Consider the following 24,143-nt stretch of genomic DNA (forward strand, 5'->3'; position numbering starts at 1 on the left):
TTCAGACTCACGACTTGGGTGTCTTGATCTATCGCTAACCCAACTGAGCTACAAAGCCAGATTGGAACGGCTTGTTAGTCCACTTACTTGTAGCGAACAACTATTCACATAAATGCACGTAATACCGTACTACTGCAATGTGCCATTTTTTTTTTAGCCCAGTCAGTGTTTCGAAAGCAACTGCCACCACTATTAGGGAATACATCCATATATATTGAATTTCGCTGTTCTCGAGATAGTTATTCTCTGTCGGCATTTATCTCTTCATCTAAGTTTGACCTATCCACTTTTGTCACACAGAGAGAAGGCGACGGCAGAATGGACATGGTAAAGAGGGTAAGTGACAGCAAAGTACTACAGTGCAATATCTCCAACAATAAAGGCTACATTTTTACAAATGCGTATATCAACTTGTTAGGTGAGTTTTGGGAGACAACAGTATCGGTAAGATATTTCGAAACGATTCCTGTGTCTGCCCTTCAGTGGAACATATTCCTCATATACGTGCACCATTCCAATCATTTTCCTTCTTTTAAAGACACAATTGAAATTTCAAAGATCATATAAAATTCAAATTGATACAACAATGAAAACATCAGCGCACCGCAAAACATGTTTCTGTCTCCACTTCACCTTTATACTTTGAAGATTTCTTACGCGCGCGCCAATATTTCTGTATTCCAAAATCGATAGGCCAAGCAGCGCCTGCGCATGCTCTGCCATTGCTTTGATATTTGTACTCGTTTCAGAGGCGAAGTATTATATTTTGCCTACTTTCCGCACTGCGTATATGCTATCTGAGAAATTATTCCACATTTGCAAGACTAGCGGATCGGATATATGTAAGTAGCTGGAACATTTCCGGAGCGAGCGAATAAAGACAGGCGTAAGTACCTTTATCAACATTCGTGTGTTAACTTCTACCTTTACTAAAATTGACAAGATTTCGACCTTTCCAGAATAAGGTAATCAAAGACTGTTCAATAGGCGAGTCTTGCTGTGTTCGTTATAGTAACTTATTACGACTACCATTCATGGGACGTTTCATTATGATAAACTGACTTGATTAAAATTGTATAACCTTTATTTTCATTCACTCCTTCATTTACTGTGACATTCACTGTGTGTGTGTGCCATTCACTGTGTGTGCCATTCACTGTGTATGCCAGTCACTGTGTGTGACTTTCACTGTGTGTGCGATTTACTGTGTGAGACTTTCACTGTCTGCATCAGTCTGGCCGTTCTGCATAGGGTGTGTTCGACATGAAATTACTCTTTCGGTCTCCCTGTTTTCTGAAGTATTGATTATAGCAGTTCAGTTATGTGCTTTCTAAAATACTTCCTCTGAAACATTTGGTTTTTACAAGATATTGCTAAAAAAAATCTACATGTTTATTATCGTATACATGTAGATTTACACTTCAGAAAACAGGGACCGGGTATAGGCATTAACGTCTCATTCAAGCTGACACCAGACCAACCAGTCATATTCATGGAGCAGACCTTTCCCATGTAGACCGTACAAAGAACATTAGAGGTACGATTTCACAATGAATAAAAATAAAGGTTGCTCAACTTAAATCAAGATAGTATGTGTAACAAGGTAGTAACAATTTAATCTATAGGGGATATCTGTATGTGATGTACTGTGAACAGTTTAGTCTAGGGGATATCTGTATGTGATGTGCTGTGACCATTTTAATCTGGTGCATGTCTATATGTGATGTACTGTGACCAATTTAATCTGGTGCATGTCTGTATGTGATGTACTGTGACCAATTTAATCTGGCGCATGTCTGTATGGGATTTACTGTGACCAGTTTAATGATCAACAGCCTATTTACATTAATAAGGGCACTAGTACTTGTTTATGATGATGGGTGTGGGTTGTGGCCGAGTGATTACAGGCTCTTATCATTCAGTTAGAAGAAAACTCGAGGTTCGGGTTCAATCCTGACCTTGGATAGGGAATATGTACATTCCCACGCTCTCAGTCTTGCTAGGCGTTATGCTGTCTAACGTTGTCTTCCACCAGTATGCTGAGCATATCTGCTTGTCTACGCCGTGCATAGGAAAGTTCGTCAGTAACTTGCCAAAGGTCAGTGGTTTACGACGGGCATTCCCGTTTCCTCAAAAATCAAATAAATAAATAAATCTGTATGTGATTTATTATCACCATTTATATTATTACAGATGTCCGTTTTTGATGTATTATGATTAGCGTAATATTCATTGCTAGAGACATCTGTATTTCGTGTAATATGACCAGCTTTATATTACATGTAATGTAGGGATGTCTGTATATATATATGATGTAATATGAGGAGCATAACCTTCATAGCTAGGGATATCTGTATTTGATCTAATATGAACAGCTTTAATTTACATGTAATACAGTAGTATATATATATATATATATATATATATATATATATATATATATATATATATATATATATATATATATATATATATATGATGTAATATGAGAAGCGTAACCTGCGTAGATAGGGATATCTGTATTTGATGTAATATGACAAACCGAATAAGGAAATCAGTATGTGATATAATATGACTAGATTTGTATAAATAGGAATATCTGTATGTGATTAGCTTAGCCCTTAAATGGTAAAAGATTAACCAAATAAATGAATAAATGAAAAGAGTGAGTGAGTGAGTGAGTGCTTGGGGTTTAACGTCGTACTCAACAATTTTTCAGTCATATGACGACGAATATAAATGAAAAGAACAGTATCTGTTTTTCCTTGGTTAAGTGAGTATATTTAGATACAGCTGATCCATTACGCGATACGCTCAACATGTTCGCATGTTCACGCCCTTAGTGAATCCATTATTAGTTACCAGTTCATATTGCCTTAAAACAATGCTCACAGGACTTGTTCTTTATAAAGATGTGATTTATACCATGCTATAATTACAGCTAAAGATACTGTTTGTTGATACTTTATTTTCTATGTCAGTCACAGTTAATCTTTGTGTCTGCGCTCTGTGCTCTATGAACTGGAGGAGAACCTGACCCTAACGGCCTAGATATGCTCCATTGCCGCAGCCGGTTGAGTTTATCTCAACAGATTATTGTGTGAATCGTCAAAACACAGAGGCAGTGCAGCGGATGTAGTCCCTACTGTGGAGATTGACAATGGCTTGTTTGTGTTGTGGGCGACGTAATAACTCCTCATCTGAGCCGCTGGAAATCTCCGTGGAACAAGTAAGCTGTACTAATGCCATTTAACTGAATTGAAATTTGATGTATTGCCTCGAAACTAAATACAATTTGGAGCTAAACTTATATTTGCTGACTTATATACAGTGGGATCCATATGTATGTAGAGTTGCCTTTGTTTCGGTGTTTATGTTATGTGTACCACTGTCTGTATGCACGTGACAGTGCGTTATCACTGACGGCCTTTGGTCGGTGGAGCTCCGTTATGCATAAATGTGCCGCGCCCCCTTCTCGGTCTCGTGTACGTAGACCTACATCTGTCTTCGCTGATTACACTTACTCACGCTGATTCAAAGCGGATGCATGCATATAAATATAGACCACATAATACAGCCCACGTGGTATCTTGCCCTTCAATTAGTACAGAAAAGTGGCGGTGACCGAAAACTTGTCGATTACCCCGGTCTCACTCTTTGTGGGATGTCAATAATCCGTCGAAGACACTCGTGTAGCCATTTTAGCAGCTTAACATCCGTTGTGGAGATCACTCTTTATCCACCTATGTGATGTGTATATCTATGTGTCACACGTAAAAAGTTTGTAAGTTTCCAAAGATCACTGGTTTACCCCGGAAATTCCCTCACCTATAAAACTGACTGCAATCGCACATGTGAAAAGTATTTGAGGATGTCGCTAGAAAGGATTCAAACAAAAAATAAATAAATAACCGTCTACTTCCCGATGCGCGACTGTGAATCTTACATACTCAGTATGTACAACTTATATTTTAGTTTGTTGAATTTATATCCAGGACTAGTTTTTAAATCCAGTTAAATTCTCAATCAAACTTAATATATTATTATTATTTAATTATTTGGTTTAACTTAATGTATCCTGCCTGGTGTCGTGCCAAAGGTCTTATACGTCACGCCCTTAATTCTTACATAAGTACGCTCAGATTTCACTGCTAGGATTGCTTCAATCAACATTTTGTCTAGTATTGTTAGTTCACGAGTGGAAAGGGTGAAGGCTCTGATGGCAATGGTCAAAGCAGCCGTTAGGCATTCGTAAATCAGATGTTTACTTCACGTATGGAGAGTGAGAAGGCTCTGATGGCAATGGTCATAGCAGCCGTTAGGCATCCATAAATCCGATGTTTACTTCACGTATGGAGAGCGAGAAGGCTATGATGGCAATGGTCAAAGCAGCCGTTAGGCATTCGTAAATCAGATGTTTACTTTACGTATAGAGAGTGAGAAGGCTTTGATGGCAATGGTCAAAGCAGCCAATAGGCATTCGTAAATCAGATGTTTACTTTACGTATAGAGAGTGAGAAGGCTTTGATGGCAATGGTCAAAGCAGCCGTTAGGCATTCGTAAATCAGATGTTTACTTCACGTATGGAGAGTGAGAAGGCTCTGATGGCAATGGTCAAAGCAGCCGTTAGGCATTCGTAAATCAGATGTTTACTTCACGTATGGAGAGTGAGAAGGCTCTGATGGCAATGGTCATAGCAGCCGTTAGGCATCCATAAATCCGATGTTTACTTCACGTATGGAGAGCGAGAAGGCTATGATGGCAATGGTCAAAGCAGCCGTTAGGCATTCGTAAATCAGATGTTTACTTTACGTATAGAGAGTGAGAAGGCTTTGATGGCAATGGTCAAAGCAGCCAATAGGCATTCGTAAATCAGATGTTTACTTTACGTATAGAGAGTGAGAAGGCTTTGATGGCAATGGTCAAAGCAGCCGTTAGGCATTCGTAAATCAGATGTTTACTTCACGTATGGAGAGTGAGAAGGCTCTGATGGCAATGGTCAAAGCAGCCGTTAGGCATTCGTAAATCAGATGTTTACTTCACGTATGGAGAGTGAGAAGGCTCTGATGGCAATGGTCATAGCAGCCGTTAGGCATCCATAAATCCGATGTTTACTTCACGTATGGAGAGCGAGAAGGCTATGATGGCAATGGTCAAAGCAGCCGTTAGGCATTCGTAAATCAGATGTTTACTTTACGTATAGAGAGTGAGAAGGCTTTGATGGCAATGGTCAAAGCAGCCGTTAGGCATTCGTAAATCAGATGTTTACGTATAGAGAGTGAGAAGGCTTTGATGGCAATGGTCAAAGCAGCCGTTAGGCATTCGTAAATCAGATGTTTACGTATAGAGAGTGAGAAGGCTTTGATGGCAATGGTCAAAGCAGCCGTTAGGCATTCGTAAATCAGATGTTTACGTATAGAGAGTGAGAAGGCTTTGATGGCAATGGTCAAAGCAGCCGTTAGGCATTCGTAAATCAGATGTTTACGTATAGAGAGTGAGAAGGCTTTGATGGCAATGGTCAAAGCAGCCGTTAGGCATTCGTAAATCAGATGTTTACTTCACGTATGGAGAGTGAGAAGGCTTTGATGGCAATGGTCAAAGCAGCCGTTAGGCATTCGTAAATCAGATGTTTACTTCACGTATGGAGAGTGAGAAGGCTTTGATGGCAATGGTCAAAGCAGCCGTTAGGCATTCGTAAACAGATGTTTACTTCACGTATGGAGAGTGAGAAGGCTTTGATGGCAATGGTCAAAGCAGCCGTTAGGCATCCATAAATCCGATGTTTACTTCACGTATGGAGAGTGAGAAGGCTATGATGGCAATGGTCAAGCAGTCGTTAGGATCCATGAATCAGATGTTTACTTCACGTATGGAGAGTGAGAAGGCTTTGATGGCAATGGTCAAAGCAACCGTTAGGCATCCATAAGTCAGATGTTTACTTCACGTATGGAGAGCGAGAAGGCTATGATGGCAATGGTCAAGCAGTCGTTAGGATCCATGAATCAGATGTTTACTTCACGTATGGAGAGCGCGAAGGCTTTGATGGCAATGGTCAAAGCAACCGTTAGGCATCCATAAATCCGATGTTTACTTCACGTATGGAGAGCGCGAAGGCTCTGATGGCAATGGTCATGTAATCGTTTAGCACCCATGAATCAGACTGAAAAGGTTCTGATGACAGTCGTGAGGGGGCCATTGTAATCGTTATTGGTTTTAGGTAGACATCATCGCCACTTGTCAATATTTTCAACATTTCGTGTAAAACACAATCGAACCCAACTCAAATATTTTGAACACTTTAATATCAAATATGTATTTGTAAACCAAATGTGGGCGGTGATTTATTAAACTGGTTGCCAAAAACGCACCGGTTCTCAAGTCCTTTCCACTTGGAAAGAAACAGGAACAGGAGTGTTTGGAGTAAAGTGTCTCCATTCGTCTTACAGCCACAACCGAATTAGTGAGAGTTGAATTCAACTGTGTGACTTCGTTGCTCAAGGGAGAGTCGATCCCTGCTGCGGTAAAACGGACGCTTCACTTCAGTCCGCCAGTAAAAGTCTTAACTACCCTGCCGTGATAAAGAATAAAGAAAAATATACTCCAATATAATCAGAAATGACAAGAACACGGTATGACTCTTACTTGTGTTGTAAACATTTGTGCAATTTCAGCGCCCTCTGTTGACAGTTCTGGACGAAAATGAGGCCAGCGGAAGTCATCGTGATTTGCCACAAAAGGACTATGAGGTACATCTCCATCCCATTATGTTTAACTGTCCTAAGTGTACACAATATATGCCATTTATAAATGTAAATGTTTTTAAACTCGTTTTCTGTCCACATTTTTTGCATTACTGGTAATGCTTCATTTGACGTAAGACCTTCATTTTTATAAACTTCAAATGTTCCATCTCTGTGTTAATAGATTTATGTGTTATGGAAATTACGCGTTAAACAAAGTAATGACATTAGAATAAGAATACAGTTATTTAAGATGATACTACTAGCCCTCACCATCCTACTTAAACGTAAAATGTTTATTCTCTAATTTATTCATGTACTTTTGTAATGCTCATTTATGGTCGATTAGACGTATCACGTCGCAATTAGCACCTTACGGGAACAGGTGATTATTTCTCGTGTGTGGTCGAGAGTTGGTATACTCCGTCTCTGCCAAGTTATTTTTGTATACGCAAAGTATCGCGTTTTTGTTGTACTGGAGGGCTCTGTTCGACAAAGAGAACATACTCTAAGATGTATATCTATATGTATGTATGATTGGGGGTTAATGACGTACTTAGCAATTTTTCAATCACATGACGACGGGGAGTCATTAGGTGTGTGTACGTACATTCACTGTGTCTTCTTATGGCTGGGCCAGTCTATGCCGCAACTGTCGCCACTGATGTATCATGCCGAAGACACGAGACATAACTCTCCATTAAGTCACACTGACACCGTTCCAACCAGCCATGTTTCCTGCCTCTAACCTCTCAGTGCTGGTTGCCAAGCGAGACAGCAGCAAGTTCCATGTTTAAAGCCGTTGGTTTGATCCCGGGATTTCCCAACAGCCGTGACCCTAACCAATGGGTCACGGAAGCAGTCTACTCCAAGAATTCAGGAATACATTTCAACTACATTAGCAACTTCTTGTCATCACACTATCTACTATGAACATGCACTGAAGACCTGCAAGTGGAAAGTATCTATTTATCGTCTCTCTTGCTACCATAGCACACTATAGTCCACTGTGTAGAACATGACCCAGGTGTGATCTCTCTTGATACCGTCAGTGTCAAGATTTACATTCACTGCAGTTTGTCGCACGTGACCCACTTGTCGTCTCTGTTGTCAATACCGGTGTACGAGGTTGTGCCCACTGTATTTTCTGAGAAAACAAAATTTAAGATATAAAAAATAATAAGACAACATTTTTGTAGAGTTTGGACTATGACGCAGACGGAAGTGAGCGACCAGAGAATACAGATGCAAACAAGGTGAGGATGAAAAATTTTGTCTGTGATATATCTGAAGAAGTTAATCGATTTAACTGAATGTGTGTGCCACTCACCACGGCGTACGTAAGAAGTGTGTACAACGAACACAGGCTTCATACTTAATAATTTTATACACAGATCTGATTGCACATGCCAGATAACGATCTTGCGTAGAGACGTGAATATTATAGACCTACCAGGATGGTGGAAATCATACTATTTGTATTGAATACTGATATTAAAGTCTGCGACATCGAAGAAAAAAAAAACAACATAAAGCATTAATTCTCAACCCATCTTTTAGTAGATTTTTGTTTTCAATTATTGCCTATAGGCGTTTTTATTTTCTAGGCTGATGTTTAGTCTACGAGGTCTTTGCCACCATCAGTTTGACTTGTTTCATGGTAAAATTTATGACGTATAGAGCTGTGTGTATAATTACTGAAACTTATCCCAGCTGTTTTGATATGATTTCATTATAACATAAGATGCATTTTTTCTAAAACTTGGACTATCCCTTTAAAACCAGCAGGCTCGCTTTATCAAATAGCTACAAATGTACTTACTATTTATTTCTTCTTTGTTCTTCCTGATAGTATTACATTAAACTGGAAGTCTTGAAATGGGTCGTTACATTTCTCATCGGAATGTTTACAGGTCTGGTGAGTTTTTAGTCTTGAATTTATTGAACTGTTATATATATATATATATATATATATATATATATATATATATATATATATATATATAGTGAAGTAAAATATGATTCACGATCTTTATAAAAAATACCACTTACCATTACAGGTGACAGAGGCATCCTACTATAGCTCTGTTCTGTTTACGAGCCTCGTCATGAGAGTTATATATATAAACTTTTTTTTATATTTTACTTAAAAACTAACTAAAAAAATTAAAGTAGATTCAGTTTCTCCCTGAGATTATATGGTTATACATAATATATTACGATTTTCCAAAATCACTACCAAATTAACTGCTTGGAATACTTGAAATATTGCTTTCTATATAGGTGGCCATGTTCATTGACACCTTTGTCAAACTGCTCTCCAAGTGGAAATTCAGCACGGTCGAAGAATGTATCCTTGGAAAGAAAATACGTGGATAAACAGTGGGGAATTATCAACCTCATTGTTAGACAATCGAAGACGCAATACCTGAGCCATGCTAAGCCTAAAATTTGATTTAACTCGGACTTAAAGATAGTGTAGTCAGCAGTGCTGCACTACTTTGAGGTGTAGATAAGCGGTAAAGGCAATGTCTTCGCTAAACTATGGCGTTAACCTTGGGTCCGTTATCCTCCACCGTAAACTTACGCCATAACCTCTAACATATTGTGTCTGCTCTGACCATCGAACACATTATTTAATTTTAATTATTTGTTTAAAAAATATTATAGAATGGTATATTTGTAATATTATATTAACATGCGAAATTATGCATGGTGGATGTGTTACTACTCATAGAGCTAATTATGTGGCATTAACGGTCGTTATCTGTTGCCCAGGGCCTCGTACTCTCTGCACAGTTCTTGTTTTCTCCGAAGTTCAGTCTGGTACAGGTGTTGACACGTATGTAAAAATCCTGATAAGCTTACTACAGCTTCTTTTTACATCTCACAAGCTGGTTTTCTCGTTCGGTCGTCCATGGAACGGTCTACCAACAACAACAACTTGCCAGGGGATAGTCGTGGATTAGCACCCCCCCCCCCCCCCCACCCACCTCCCCTCACACTTCCCTGGGCCCAGTTTTCACCCATCATAAAGCTATCCTCTGTCGTATAAACACCAATGAAATAAATAAATACGTCTCATAATATATATTCTAACCTATACTGTGCTACGTGTTCTTAATAGTTACTCTGTGAAATAATACTGCCTAAATTTGCTTGGTATGTGGAGCTTGTCTGTAATATGAACTCTTAGGAAAGACACAAGACACTTCAGGCTGGTGAGTTTGTATATTTACAAGAAGTGAGTCTGCCTTAGTTGAACTTTATGTGAGGCTTTTCCTGTAATACCAGCCGAGCCGTTTATATAGTACTTCTTGCTTTGCCCACACCTACTATTGTTCGGTTGAGACCACAGCTATTTTTCTTTTTGTGCTCACACTACTTCTAAGCGTAGGATCACAAAACCTTTCGGTGTAGGTTTACACTACTTTTTGGTGTAGGCCCTTACTATGTGTAGCTAACGACACTTTTTGGTATAGAAGTCTACACTATAAAGTGGTGTTGGCCAACATTTGTTGTTTTTGACAATGGCTGTTAAAAATGTTATCGAGTAAAAATCGTAATATTCCTCTAAGCTAATCAAAAACGCCTGTAACCCACCTAATCTTAATCAGTGTTCCGATGATATTACTGAGTTAATGGGGTCGAACAATCAATTAATCAATTATGGCACTGAGTTGTTATAATAACCTTAACCAAATTCAGCAATCAATGTCCAGTCCAAAGAAGGCGGCTTAGTCTTGTCCCTACTCTGGCTGCTCCTTTTCAACGTCGGTTTTGTATTCGTGGCCGGTTGTCTGACCATCCTAGAGGTAAGTTAATTGTCTTGGTGGTCGGTTGTTGACTATTCCATAGGTAGGCTAATTGTCTTGGTGGTCGGCTGTTGACCATTCCAGTGGTAGGCTAATTGTCTTGGTGGTCGATTGTTGACCATTCCATAGGTAGGCTAATTGTCTTGTGGCCGGTTGCTGACCATTCCAGAGGTAGACGAATTGTCTTGGTGGTCGGTTGTTGACCATTCCAGAGGCAAGCTAATTATCTTGTTGGCCGCTTGTTGAGTATTTCAGAGGTACATGTAGGCTAATTGTCTTGTTGGCCGGTTGTTGACCATTTCAGAGGAAGGTTAATTGTCTGGTGGGCGGTTGTGTGATCAAACTAGAGATAGGCTAGTTGTCTTCGTGGTAGGTTGTGTGACCATTCCAGAGGTAGGCTAATTGTATTGGTGGTCGGTTTTCTGACCATCTCAGATGAGTTAGGTTATATGTAATTACCTTCGTAACCGGTTTTCTGAACATCTTAGAGGTAGGCTAACGGTCTTCGTAACCAGTTGTCTGACCAAACTCAAGTATTGTTTTCTTTCACTCTTGCAAGTAACTCGTTGCGACTGGGTCTGGTATACCAGAGATTAAGTGTTACTTAAATGGAGTCAAAGTTAGGATAATTTTCTTCGCGGCCGGTTTCTGGCCGTTTTTAAGTAGACCAGTTGTCTTCGTGGCTGTATGTGTGACGATTTTACAGGTAGGTTAATTGTCTTCGTGGCTGATTTTTCCGGCCATACGAGAGGTAGGCTAATTGTCTTGTTGGCCGGTTGTGTGGCCATTCTATGTAACACTCTGTGTTGGATTTGACCATAAAATTATCGATATATTATACAATTTAGTGGGTGTAATCATTTTTTGATGGCTTAGTGGTTGAGGTATTCCCTTGTGAGCAGAACATCCATGTTTAATAGACAGTGGGATTCTGCCTTAGACTTTGAGAATTCTTGGTACTTTCGGTGGAACTGCTCTGCCCAGAATCTGTAGATCATAATCTGTGAATGGGTGGGGCGTCATTCTGCTTGTTCTCAGGTTTAATACAATTAAAAATCTTCTTCATATGACCGAAACTGTATTGAATATGTGACTTACTGAAGAAAATCTTCATAAGAAATGAAGTGAGAAATATATTTGCATCCGGTCCTAGAACATTTAAGGTAAACGCCGTTTTGAGAGAAAAAAAAAAACACTTTTTAATAATGCTAAGCTCAAGTATTGTTTTCGTTCACTTTTCCTACTAGCCCGTGGCGGCTGGATCCGGAATACCAGAGATTAAGTGTTACTTAAATGGAGGTCAAAGTTCCCAGGGTAATGAGACTGAAGACGCTGGTGTCTAAAGCCATCGGGGTGTTGTTCAGTGTGGCCGGTGGTAAGTGATGAGGGTGTCGACCCTGGTGTCTAAAGTCGTCGAAGTGCTGTTTGGTGTAACCGGTGGTAAGTAATGAGAGTGATGACTCTGGTGTCTAAAGCTGTCGGGGTGCTGTTTGGTGTGACCGGTGGTAAGTGATGAGGGTGATGACTCAGGTGTCTAAAGCCGTTGAGGTTCTGTTTGATGTGGCCGGAGGTAAGTGAGGAGACAGATGCTGGTGTCTAAAGCTGTCGGAGTGGTGTTTAGTGTGGCCGGTGGTAAGTGATGAGACTGAAGACGCTGGTGTCTAAAGCCGTCGGGATGCTATGTAGTGTGGCCGGTGGTAAGCGATGAGGGTGATGCCGACGGATAGATATGCAGGAAATCGGGAACACATTGTAACACTTTTTAAAAAGTGACAATCTGTCTTTTCTTAAATTTTCCATTGGCCTACCTTTGGACTGTCGAACCTATCTTAGACAAAATAAAAAAATAAATATAGAAGCAACCAGACCAGTTGGCAAATTGTCAGTTGGATTTGTCTTTTAATTGTTCATGTAAATGCTTACAAATTAGCAACACGCGCGCTCTCAAGCACAGTGGGTAGGTCTTCACTATTCTGCGAGTGTGGATAAATCTTTGAATTGTCGTCAGTTGTAATACAGCTCTCATCGTCATAACGTATCTTGGTTTCTTGTGATGGAAGTGACGAAGGTTCTAACTTATATGTATGAGACACCATTTAATGTCAGTTTATGAAATACTGCCTTGGTTTCAGGTTTGTTTGTGGGGAAAGAAGGCCCTATGATCCACAGCGGGGCTATTATCGGCGCGGGATTGCCTCAGGTAAATGCGTGTGGATCGATAGCCAGATAGTTTTACATTATAGCTGGAAATGAACGAAATGTTACACTTTTGCATTATGATACAACACATTAGTATCTTTGAATTATTTATTACAAATTAATTTCGGTAATACAAATCACATACATATTGCTTAATGCTTGATAAAATCCCCCCTCTCTAGCACCATGCAGACATGAACTCGTATATGATATTTATACCACATCGGTCTGTGTTGTAGTTCCAGAGCTTAGCCTGGCGGAAGCTTTCATCTAGAGCCGCCTATTTCAGAACTGACAGGTAGGCCTAAGAGAGTTGACGATTTTTTTTCAGCTTTATATTTTCTGAACAATTATTTGAACTATTTCAGCTGTTTTCTCTGAATGACATGTGTTTTCGTACTCTTAAATTTCAGGGATAAAAGAGACTTTGTCTCTGGTGGCGCGGCTGCCGGTGTGGCGGGTAAGACAGATTAAAGGGAGGTAACTGAGTATGTCTAAAGTGTGTCTGAACACTGTCGATGTCAATCTGCGTAATTTGTTGTATAACCTGATATTTTAAGGCGAAACACTGATATCACTATTATCTTATTACTAATGACTTGCTGTATACATATCAGACATTCAGCTTTATTCTCGTCACGATATGTGGTAACTGTTAAAATGTGATTAAAATTTTTGGCCAGTCATGGGGTTGCAATGGCCACCCATAGTACACAGATAGCCAATCATCAGCGATTTGCATATCACAGGCCAAGGAAGTCTTTTACCTTACATTTTGCTCAGCTATTCACAGAACTGCAATTGCCTCCCATAATACATGGATAGTCAAATGCAGTTCTCGATTTGCATATCAGAGACCTGTAACCAAAGACTCCCCACAGTGTCTTTTACCACCACAATGATTTACAACTTCATATGAAGTCACTTTTCTGCAATCCTTACTCATACGATAAACAATCACAGCTGTGACAGCATTACAACTTTGGCCTTTCTTATTGGTTTAATGGCAAGATCCTAGCACTATACAATTAGAGGATAATATCTGTGTATGACAGTGTTAATCATTCTACTTTTTTGTGGTTTTATGTCAATATTTGAATGTATCATATGACTTGAACATTGTACAGTATGACAAACTGCTCAGTTAGGCGAGCTAACGGTTTTCTCTGAATGCCTTGTTAGTTTGTGTGACTCTTGCTGCATTTGCAGCTGCATTCGGAGCTCCTATCGGAGGTGTACTTTTCAGTTTGGAGGAGGGTTCATCATTTTGGAACCAGAAGCTGACATGGCGAACGGTATTTTTTTGTTCTATCGTTTTTAGTAAATCTTTTTTATTAGCTCATTTTGTCCAAAGTTTGCACATTACTGGTAAAAAATTCTCTGTCTACGATTACGTTTGAAATTAAGAAGTAATGTTTTCCTCCTAAGATATCTGATTTAAAAATAACATTTTTATGGCCCCCTCTTCAAAAAATTCTATTTTCGGTGAGCTTTAGTATACTGTAAGCCAAGAAAGCATTTTCATTTTGTTTAATCTCCTTTTTAATTCCTTTTAACGAACTATCAGTTTTTCTGTTCGATGGCCGCCACGTTCGTGTTGAACTTTTTCCTGTCGGGTGCAGATGGCGGTCAGTGGGGGTATTTCTACATGCCGGGGCTCATTAACTTCGGCGTTTTCTCAGTAAGTAGTACATTTTTCTCTGGGTTGCGTAGAGTAATCAGATCTCTACTCTCGCTTCTTAAGTCATCGATCACCACATATACATTTGTACACTTTCATCAATATATTTTCTCTCAACCCAATGAAATGGAAGAAATTTATTCCGCACTAAAGTTTTACGTTTTAAGCCCAGCAAACAGGTTTTGGTACGTTAGGTCTTTCATTTTTTATTACTGTCTTTTTCCACACAGTTCACTGAAACGAGTCTTATTTTATTGTCTAACTTTTTAGTGTTGTCAATCAAAATTGTCACTCTAAAATTCCACCGGAAACTGCCCTCTCATCTCACCATCCAATCAGCTAAGCAGTGTGAAGAATTAATGTCATATGTCATTTGTCCTTAGTGCCAAAGTGGTTCTGGACCTGCCTGTAAACTGTGGGACGCCCTTGACCTGTTGATTTTCATCGCCATGGGGGTGGTAGGCGGTCTGCTGGGAGCTCTGTTCAACTGTCTCAACACCGCTCTCACCAAACACCGCATGAGACACGTCCAGAAAAAGCACTTTGTCTTCAGGTGGGGAGCTCATGAATAGCAAAGTTCTATCCAAGCTGAGGTGCATGAGAGATTTAAGGTCCTGTTTTAAAATCTCGAACGGTGATGTACATGTCCATCACACTGTATATCTTGTACTGCATGTCTTTATAGAAAGTTGTTATCGTAGTGTGGAAACAAACCCCAGAAAGCTGAACATTTTAATGGAAATTGCATTCCGGGATATGATGTGTTAACACTGATGTAAATTCGGTACTGGTCGGTTACAGATGCTACTGGGAAGGTCTGTGTTAGTCTGTTGTACAGTTCTTATTTTACAGGATTTTGGAATCTCTGTTGGTTGCTATGGTTACCACTACTGTGTCTTTTACGGCCGCCATGACACTGGGAGAATGCCGGAAGATAGCCAGTAGGGTAAGACGGAAATGTGATTGATTACCTAAACACAAAATGTTTATTTTTATCACCGTGTATACATCAGAGCTCGAAGTCGAGAGGTTTGTTTCGCCAGCGTTGTAACGTTGTTTTATCACCAACAACAAGCTAACCGGAAGTCAATCATATAACCACGAGAAACATTTGTTTATTGCATCCTGGGAATTGTATATTTGCTGCAGAAGCGTAGCCCAACAGCCGCGCACAACAAGAGTTACTACATGTGCTGAAGGGAAATGATTAAAGTAAGATTCGGTTGCAAAGGAACTCGAACCCTGCATGGCCTAAACTGTACCAAGTAAAAGCCTTATCACAAACTGAAGTACAGATATGATGTGATGAACTAGTGACGTGTATGTGGCGGCCTGAAGTCATACTAGTGGTATTCTAGTGGCGTATATGTGGCGGCCTGAAGCTATGCTAGTGGTAAACTAGTGGCGTGTATGTGGCGGCCGGAAGACATGCTAGTGGTATCGTACTGGTGATGAACTAGTTGTATGTGACAGTCTGATATAATGTAAGTGGTGAACTAGTGGCGTGTTATTGGCAAGCTAGTGGTTGCGTGTTAATTGCTTGCAATGGAAGACTTTTGTTCCTGTTTATACTGTAATGCCAATCTCCCTGGTTTTCTTCTTCGCACCAGTGCTGTGCCTTTGCACTATCTAACTGATAATATGCATCGATGGGTTGGGATGTGTAAAAATCCATTCTCTTTAGTGCTGAACATAAACGATTATTGTATGTTTGAAGCACACACCAATAAAAAGTTTTTCAGTCATGGTCTTTGACATTGGTTTATCTCACTCTTGTAACATTATTTGTTTTATGAGATGTTTCAAGAGGCTAAAGACAATAGTGTGTTGACCAACTCAGGGTTTGTTTTAATAGTAATCATTAATGTGAAGAAAAAGGCCAGTTTCACAGGTCAAACTTCAAAGCAAAATCTTGGAGTTATCTTAAGATTATTGGTTCAAAAATTCAGGTTCGTGGTATCTGATTTATCCTTAGGTTAGAAATATCTTTGTGAAATAGTTTAAAAAATGCCATTGGTCACGTTGCCAGAAGTTTACACATGTAGATGTATCCGTAACTAAGTTGATCTGCATCCTGAACACAGGGAGCCTCGCTGAACGGAACGGCCTCGCCTGTTTCCGGAACTGTTCGGACGTACTTCTGTGATGAGGGGTATTACAACGACATGGCCACCCTGTTCTTCAATCCGGAAGAAGTCGGAATAAAGCAGTTGTTCCATCAGGAAGGTAAATACACTCTATTCTTGTGGAACTTTTAAAACTGTCTAGTTTGTTGTATAAGTAATGTTTGTTCTTTAAACTTGATTCACGAGGCACAATGTATTCAAGCTATTTTTTGCTGATGTCAGGGCTATTATGGCACCAAGTTTTAGCCACATGCACTCCGCTTGACTACTTTAATAGCACAAGTTTAGTGTTTAGCTGATTCGGTTTTGACTCCGCTTTTTACGGTATAATGGTCACGTGATATAATACATAACACCTCTCAGTCTTAACTCTCCCACAATACATCTCTCATTACGTGACATCAGACATAACACCTCTCAGTCAGAACTGTTACACGAGACACCAGACGTAACGCGTCTCAGCCTTAAATGTCATACGAGACACCAGACGTAACACGTCTCAGCCGCAACTGTCACACGAGACATCAGATATAACACCTCTCAGTGAGAACTGTCACACGAGTCACCAGACGTAACACCTGTTAGCCATAACTGTCACATGAGACACGTGACATAACACATCAGTTGTAACTGTCACACGTGACACCAGGCAGTGACACCTCTCAGCCGTAACTATCAAACGAGACACCAGACATACCTCTCAGTTACAGCTATTACACCAGTCATCAGAGTCACCTCTAAGTCACAACTCTCAGAAGAGATATCAGACATAAGACTTCACCTCTACGTCAGGGCTTTTTAACGAGACACCAGATACAATACCTTTGATTTTTTTTTCCTGACAATTGCTCTAAAGTGTCCGTCTCCATTTTGACAGGCAAGTGGTTAGTACCCTCTTTGCAGGAGATTTCACTCCTATCCCTCCTTTCTTGTTACCAGGTACGTTTAGCATGCCCTCCCTGGGAATATTCTTCCTCTGCTTCTTCCTGCTAGCCTGCTGGACGTACGGGGCAGCCGTTCCCAGCGGGTTGTTTGTGCCCTGTCTACTCTGCGGAGCGGCCTATGGCAGATTTGTGGCTACAATACTCGTAAAGTAAGCAATACAATCGCTTTTTTTGTTTGTTTTTTTGTTTGTTTGTTTTTGTTCCAAGGGAGTCATGCAATATCTCAGTCTTCATTAGTATTATGTGTGTTTAATTGGCACGTTCTCAGACAAAATACAGGTTAATATGTACCTTGGCCTAGTGAAGTAAGGAGTTCACCTCCAAAGTGGAAGGCAGGGAATCAGGTCAAGTTGGCGTGACATGCTCAACAGTACAGAAAGGGCCACGGGTGTCCTCATGCTTTAACTGACTGTGCATCATGTCTGGTGTCCTTTGTATGGCGATCCAGTGAGGCAGCACTGTAAACACATAATTAATATGACCTGCTTTCCTCAAGGGTGAAGAAGCAGACGTAATGGTGAAAGCGACGTTAATATAAAAGATTATCAGCAAAGAGAGTAATAGCAGAGCTATAACGACAATGAGTGTAACCATTTTGGCAAATGGTCACACATAACAGGTGACATACGACCTCCTGTCTGTTAACCTCAGTTAGGGTTTTATTCTGACTGTTCACGTAAACGCTTAAATGGTAGCCAATTACAAGCCCCATAGTACCATGACTTACGTAGAATTTGATAAAAAAACTCTTAATAACCATCTGAATAGTTCCTGGATGACACAAAGAGAATTAAGAATTACACGCTAAATACAGGAATATTTAAACAGGCACCAATTTCATTGAATGACAGTGTATTCGGCTACCATGACGTGTACTCCGGTACCTTTGCTCTGGTTGGTGCAGCCGCTTTTCTGGGCGGAGTTGTTCGGATGACGATCAGCTTAACAGTTATCCTGATCGAGTCCACCAATGAAATCAGCTACGGGCTGCCAATCATGATCGTCCTTATGGTGAGAATTTACTAATTTGCAAACGCGTTGAAGTATTTCATCTTCTGATTTTCAGTAATAGCAGCAAATATGAGTTTTCCACAAGTCTCCCTGCACGACTCTTGAGAGTTCTAGTTGTGATAGTTGACATCAGAGTGGTCATGAGTGCACTTTTTAAGTGATTCACGTTATATCGACGGCTTTATCATTAATATTAAATTAAAATTTAGAAGTCTCAAAGTGAATACATCATTATCATAATATATAACACGATCTCGTAAAGAGTAACCACTAAGGCAGTTTTCACAACGTAAAGAGCTGAACATAGGCCTAAACGAAGTCGATGATTGTATAACTGTTTAGTTATGCGAATGTTTGGTTCTTCTTATGCAAGAGTAAATATTAAGTGTTAGAGTAACAGTTGACAGTTTTAAAGTTGGCCAAATAAATAGAACCTGTCTGGGCTTTGATGTGCAATCTTTCACAGTCTGATACCAAATAACTGAGAGTTTAACTATTTCTCTTTTGAAGAACCATCCCCGAGGATTATTAGTGCTAAATCTAAAAGCGAAAGAAAAAACTTCCTTGTTGAAATTTTATAACATTTGTTGTAAATTCCAAGTATGTATAAATGTAACCTGTAGGTGGCCAAATGGTGCGGGGACTTATTTAACGAAGGGCTGTATGATATCCATATCAAACTGAGGGCGGTTCCTTTTCTGGAATGGGACGCACCACCAGGAATGGAAAGGTATATTAAGCAACTTATTCAGTTTATTTCATGTCTGTGTATTTGTTTGATTTATTTATACACTGGTGTATAACAAGACTCTTCCACGTATGAACGGCGAGGATGCCTACATCACTTGGACCTGAACCCACAACGACCGCATTGACGAGAGCTTCATGGGCTGTATTTGCTTGACGAACTGAAGTTTTTATTGTATTTATACTAGTAAACAACAAGTCAAGGGTTACGGTTTAATTTTTCTACAGTTTATTTATTGCTACATTAAATTATCTTGGTCAACGGCTTTTATTTATGATTTCCTTTCTTGTAGATTGAAAGCAAGAGACATAATGGCTACCAATCTGTCATTTATTTTCCCCAAAACAAGAGTGATATCCCTTGTTAGGATTTTAAGGACGACCGCTCACAATGGGTTTCCTGTGATCATTCTAAAGAAGAGGCGTCGGGTTATCTCCAGAACTCGGAGTGTCAGCAGCCAAAGAGGGCAAGAAAGTGCGGTAGGATACACGCTCATGTAAACCTGCAGCTTATGCGTAGATATAAACATTTGAAATCGACAAAATGTTATCTGCTTTCAATAAGGAGAGTCTCTGATCATGATGGACTACACAAAATGTTCCAAATCGCAGTATGTGCTTGTGAATTTTTGTTGTATTTAATTCGGAACATATATATCCAAGAACTCAAGAATAGCTCTTTGGTAGATTATAGTAAACGCCGTTTTGAGGAATTGCCCTTGCGATTATTGACCTAGAACGTTCATCTTGGTTAACGGCAGGCACACGAATGTCTGTTTCGACGCACAGATTCAATCGCCTTACGGTGACGAGGTCTGGTGGAGGAAACGAAACGAAACATAGGACACTAAATTCGAATTAAAGTTAAATTTTAAGAAAGTTGTGCACAAGTCATGAGATGTGTACCATATGGTGTCAGGATATGGTGTCAGTTTTGTTTCTTGAACAATGTTTCCTGACGCTGAAATAGGGTCAAATTTCCATGCCATAATAATGTATTGTTTACGTTATATCCCCTTGCCAAATTTGGTTTAGATAAATGACTTTGCGCTGCTCCTCATAGCAATACAGTTGTCAAATTTGGAAAAAATTTTACAGTGTGTTATACCTACAGATTCTAATATTGCGTCACCTTTGGTATTGGTGGTAGTGTCTCTGGGTGACATACCTTTGGGATGTTTTGAAGTGTCTGTGTGATTTACTGTTATGTCAGCTGGCATTGTAAATCCACATATTCATTTGTTTCTGATGGAAACATCATTCGTGCAAAATGATAATATCACCGATGTTAAAATCCATTTCTTTCCGCTTTTGCAGCTGGAAAAGTCCATTGGATCACTATCCTCATTAGACAGAAGCTTCAGCAGGTATAAATACAAACTTTAAGTTCTTCTATGATTAATTGCATGTCTTTATATTGTTATGAACAGTTACCCATTATTTATTTATTTATTTATTTATTTGAATGGTGTTTTACACTGTAATCAAGAATATTTCACTTATAAGACGGCGGCCAGCAATAGGGTGGGAGGAAACCGGGCAGAGCCCGGGGGAAACCCACTACCATCCGCAGATTACTGAGACCTTCCCACGTACGGCCTTCCCACCTACGACCGGAGAGGAACAGTTACCCATTATCCCAGGTGTGTGATCGCTCTGGGTTCAAGGCCAGCTCATGAAGACTTCCTCTCTGGTCATACGTGGTCGTGTGTTTCCCCCTGGCTCTGCCGTACATTTATGTGGTTGTACATTATTTATCGTGCATAATGGGTTGTTGTACAATATTTATCCAGCAACGAACTGTTGTACAATATTTATCGTTTAACGGGCTATTGTCTATTATTATGCACCCCACCCCCCTTTTTTAATGAGAGGGGACATATATCGATAGTTTTTTCCGTCCGTCCGTCTTTCCGATCGTCCTGCTCAAATTTGTGCGAAGCATATCTCAACAATCATTAGGCATATGATTGTCTAACGCACACAAAGTGTGCAAATATACATGAACTTTTGCACTGTCAATTTTTTTCACATTTTGATCTGTTTTAGGAGTATATTTTCCAGGCTTTGATATTTCAGCTGAAATATGTGTGACTCGTATGTTAGCATAGAATTTGGGGTTTAACGTCGTACTTAAAAATTGTTCGGTCGTATGACGACGAAGGGGTCCCTATAGTGCATGCGTCCTTGTTGCAGGGCGGATTTCCACCGCTCGTTTATGTAGTACTGCTCCACTGAGACGACTTACCCAAGGCAAGTAAGCTGCCCCGCCCGAGCCATTATACTGATGCAGGTTAACCAGTCGTTGCCCTATCCTTGCCCTGTCCTCTTAATGCTAAACGTCAAGCGAGGAAGTTACAACTTCCTCTTTTAAGGTCTTAGGTGCGACTCGACCCGGGATTGACTCTGGATCTACCGCTTCCCCAAGCGGACGCTTGTGCCCTGTCGTAGCCGGTAAATTTTTAATCAACATATTTTGACGATTATATGGGACATAACTCTGGTATCATGTGGCATATGTTTCTTAAGCTCACACAAATTGTGCAAGATAATCTGAAGTGATGCATAATCAGATTATTTTCACACATTTTGATTTTGTGAGTTGTCTGCGCTTGCCCATACGCCAAAATATACGTGCAATGTATAATGTGCCATGTAGATGTAGAACTCTCAATAATACACAGGACCCTTCTGTGGCCGAGTTGTCTATGACGCTCGGCTGACAATTCCTGTAACCTTCCACCAAGAAGGTCAATGCTAGAATCCAGCCGTATTCCCCATGTCTTTAAGTGGGTGAGTGAAGCTTCCCCAGGAGCGTGGGTTCCCTCCAGGCTGTCAGGATTCCTCTCACCGTTTTTTCACTGGCTGTGGTCATATTAGTGATATACTTATAGGTGCCCAAGCAAGCAAGAAAGCAAGCCAGCATATATGACAAACTGATACATATATGATCTAAAGTGGAGTATATGATGTCTAGGTTTAACGTGTAGGATTCTTGACCTCAAACAAAGTGTGGAAAATGATCTGAAGTGATGAACATGTGTCAGTATAGGGCATCATTTTCCACGCATTTGTCCATGTTGTCAATGGATGCACACCTCTGTAAAGTATGTCTTTTTTTGTTTTGTTTCATTTGCATCTAATGCACGTTGTGTATTTGCACACATGTACACTCAATCTCTTAAAAAGGTATAAATACTGTACAATGGCTGAATATGCCATATTTACACTCTTCTGGAGGGGAGGAGTAACATAAATCCTTGTAATCTCTTACTTTCTAGTTTATTATCTAACAGGTTGAATTCGAGTAATGGACTGTTGTCCAGTATAGATCCTGTGACGGGCTGTTGTACATTATATATCGTGTAATGGGCTGTTTTATATTATTTCCTTTTTAATCTGGTTATTCTACATTATTTCTCAAGTTAATTATTGGTTGTAAATTTATCTTCGGTGTACATTTCCATTCGTAGAACTACGCCCAACTCAAGTTCAACTGTTTCCGACATAAAGGCTATCCGTTGTTTCTGGTATATCTTTGACTGTCATATTTTTTATATTCCGAGAAAACGAAGATGGGGAAATAGTAAGCAGAATAATACGGACTGATGGAGGTCGAAAATTTGTGGGCTTTACACTGCATATCTGTGAGTATCATAATTTTTCATCTTTTTTATTCAGAGAAAGCGAAGATGGAGAAATAGTAAACGGAATAATACCTACTGAAGGAGGTCGAAAATTTGTGGGCTTCATATTGCGGTCTCAGCTGGTGACGTTGCTGAAGAGCGGAGTGTGGTACCACGACACCGTACAGGTAAGGCGAGACCGAAGTTGGTGATCGGGTTCATGTATGCTGGGTTGTTTCGGTGTAATGTTAAGGAATGACCAACAGTAGATGATGACCCACATGGCGACATCTAGAGTTATTGCCCATAAAGAGGTCTGTCATCATTTCTTGTGGACACATCTTTTACCTGCATGACACAGATTAGAAAGTTACAATAACACTGAACAGTTAACCAAATGTCCTTTTTTTCTGTTTAACTCTTGAACTCAATCACAAATATATCTTTGTGGAGGCAGAGAAGTTATTCACTTAGCAATAATCTCAAACTTATATGTAACTTTAAAATCCAAAAGCAATGCAAAGAATTGAATCTCTATTTCAGTAAGAACACCTTTAAGCTAGAGGTAAGGAGCAGACTACTCCGAAAACCTCGACAGGGATTATTCTGCCCTCTTCACATCGATACTGACACTGCTTTAAAGATCTAACATAGTCTCTTAGGTATTCAGGAGGTTGTGACCGTCTGGTACATCGACATAATACTGGTTGGTTACACACTTCGGTCTGATTGTCAGAAACTCTAACACAATCATTACCTGTCTCTAGTTCGTGATCGCCAGGAAATCACTCTGACATTGTTTCACATGACTAGTATTTCTAACATACTGAACTCCAGTTGGCGATTGGATCGTCACCTGGCTACCAAATTTATCAGTGACGTCATACGGATTTTCCTCGTAATGTGGAGTTAAGTCGTTTTCCTTCCTTTGTCGAAGTAGTACTGTATCACCGCTTTGGATGTCGCTTGGTAACCTTGTTTGGGTGTTTCCGTTCCCTTTGTCGGTCTCGCGTTTCTGAGTCGATGACTGGACTACTGGACTCTGGTAGCTCTGGAAGTTTTGTGCGAAATTTCCTTCCATACAAAAGTTCAGCTGGACAAACACCACTGGTTGAGTGTGGCGTTGATCTGTATGCCAGCGGAAATTTGTTCAGTTCTTGTTGACGATATCCGAGTTTAACATGAGCAATTTTCAAGATTTTAAGCAAACTCCTGTTTGGCTCTCCACCAGGCCATTTGCCTGAGGCCACAATG

At 40.0% G+C, this 24,143-nt stretch overlaps 1 protein-coding gene across 1 annotated transcript in view; it reads left to right on the forward strand.

The window, feature by feature from the left end:
* Window positions 1-2,940: 2,940 nt before the first annotated feature.
* Window positions 2,941-24,143, forward strand: part of LOC135474814 (H(+)/Cl(-) exchange transporter 6-like) — a 59,983-nt gene continuing 38,780 nt past the window's right edge. Inside the window, 22 exon segments of the mRNA XM_064754412.1 lie at window positions 2,941-3,229; window positions 6,672-6,746; window positions 7,940-7,996; window positions 8,593-8,658; window positions 9,024-9,090; window positions 10,449-10,555; window positions 11,803-11,853; window positions 11,855-11,930; window positions 12,688-12,755; window positions 12,994-13,052; window positions 13,168-13,214; window positions 13,964-14,049; window positions 14,322-14,435; window positions 14,819-14,988; window positions 15,288-15,381; window positions 16,520-16,661; window positions 17,501-17,654; window positions 18,357-18,516; window positions 19,140-19,246; window positions 19,557-19,743; window positions 20,581-20,630; window positions 22,945-23,077. Of these exon segments, the coding sequence (XP_064610482.1) occupies window positions 3,161-3,229; window positions 6,672-6,746; window positions 7,940-7,996; window positions 8,593-8,658; window positions 9,024-9,090; window positions 10,449-10,555; window positions 11,803-11,853; window positions 11,855-11,930; window positions 12,688-12,755; window positions 12,994-13,052; window positions 13,168-13,214; window positions 13,964-14,049; window positions 14,322-14,435; window positions 14,819-14,988; window positions 15,288-15,381; window positions 16,520-16,661; window positions 17,501-17,654; window positions 18,357-18,516; window positions 19,140-19,246; window positions 19,557-19,743; window positions 20,581-20,630; window positions 22,945-23,077 (2,139 nt within the window). The 5' untranslated portion in view covers window positions 2,941-3,160.

The sequence above is a fragment of the Liolophura sinensis genome, chromosome 9, assembly GCF_032854445.1.
Source record: "Liolophura sinensis isolate JHLJ2023 chromosome 9, CUHK_Ljap_v2, whole genome shotgun sequence".
NCBI classification, from domain to species: Eukaryota; Metazoa; Mollusca; class Polyplacophora; order Chitonida; family Chitonidae; genus Liolophura; species Liolophura sinensis.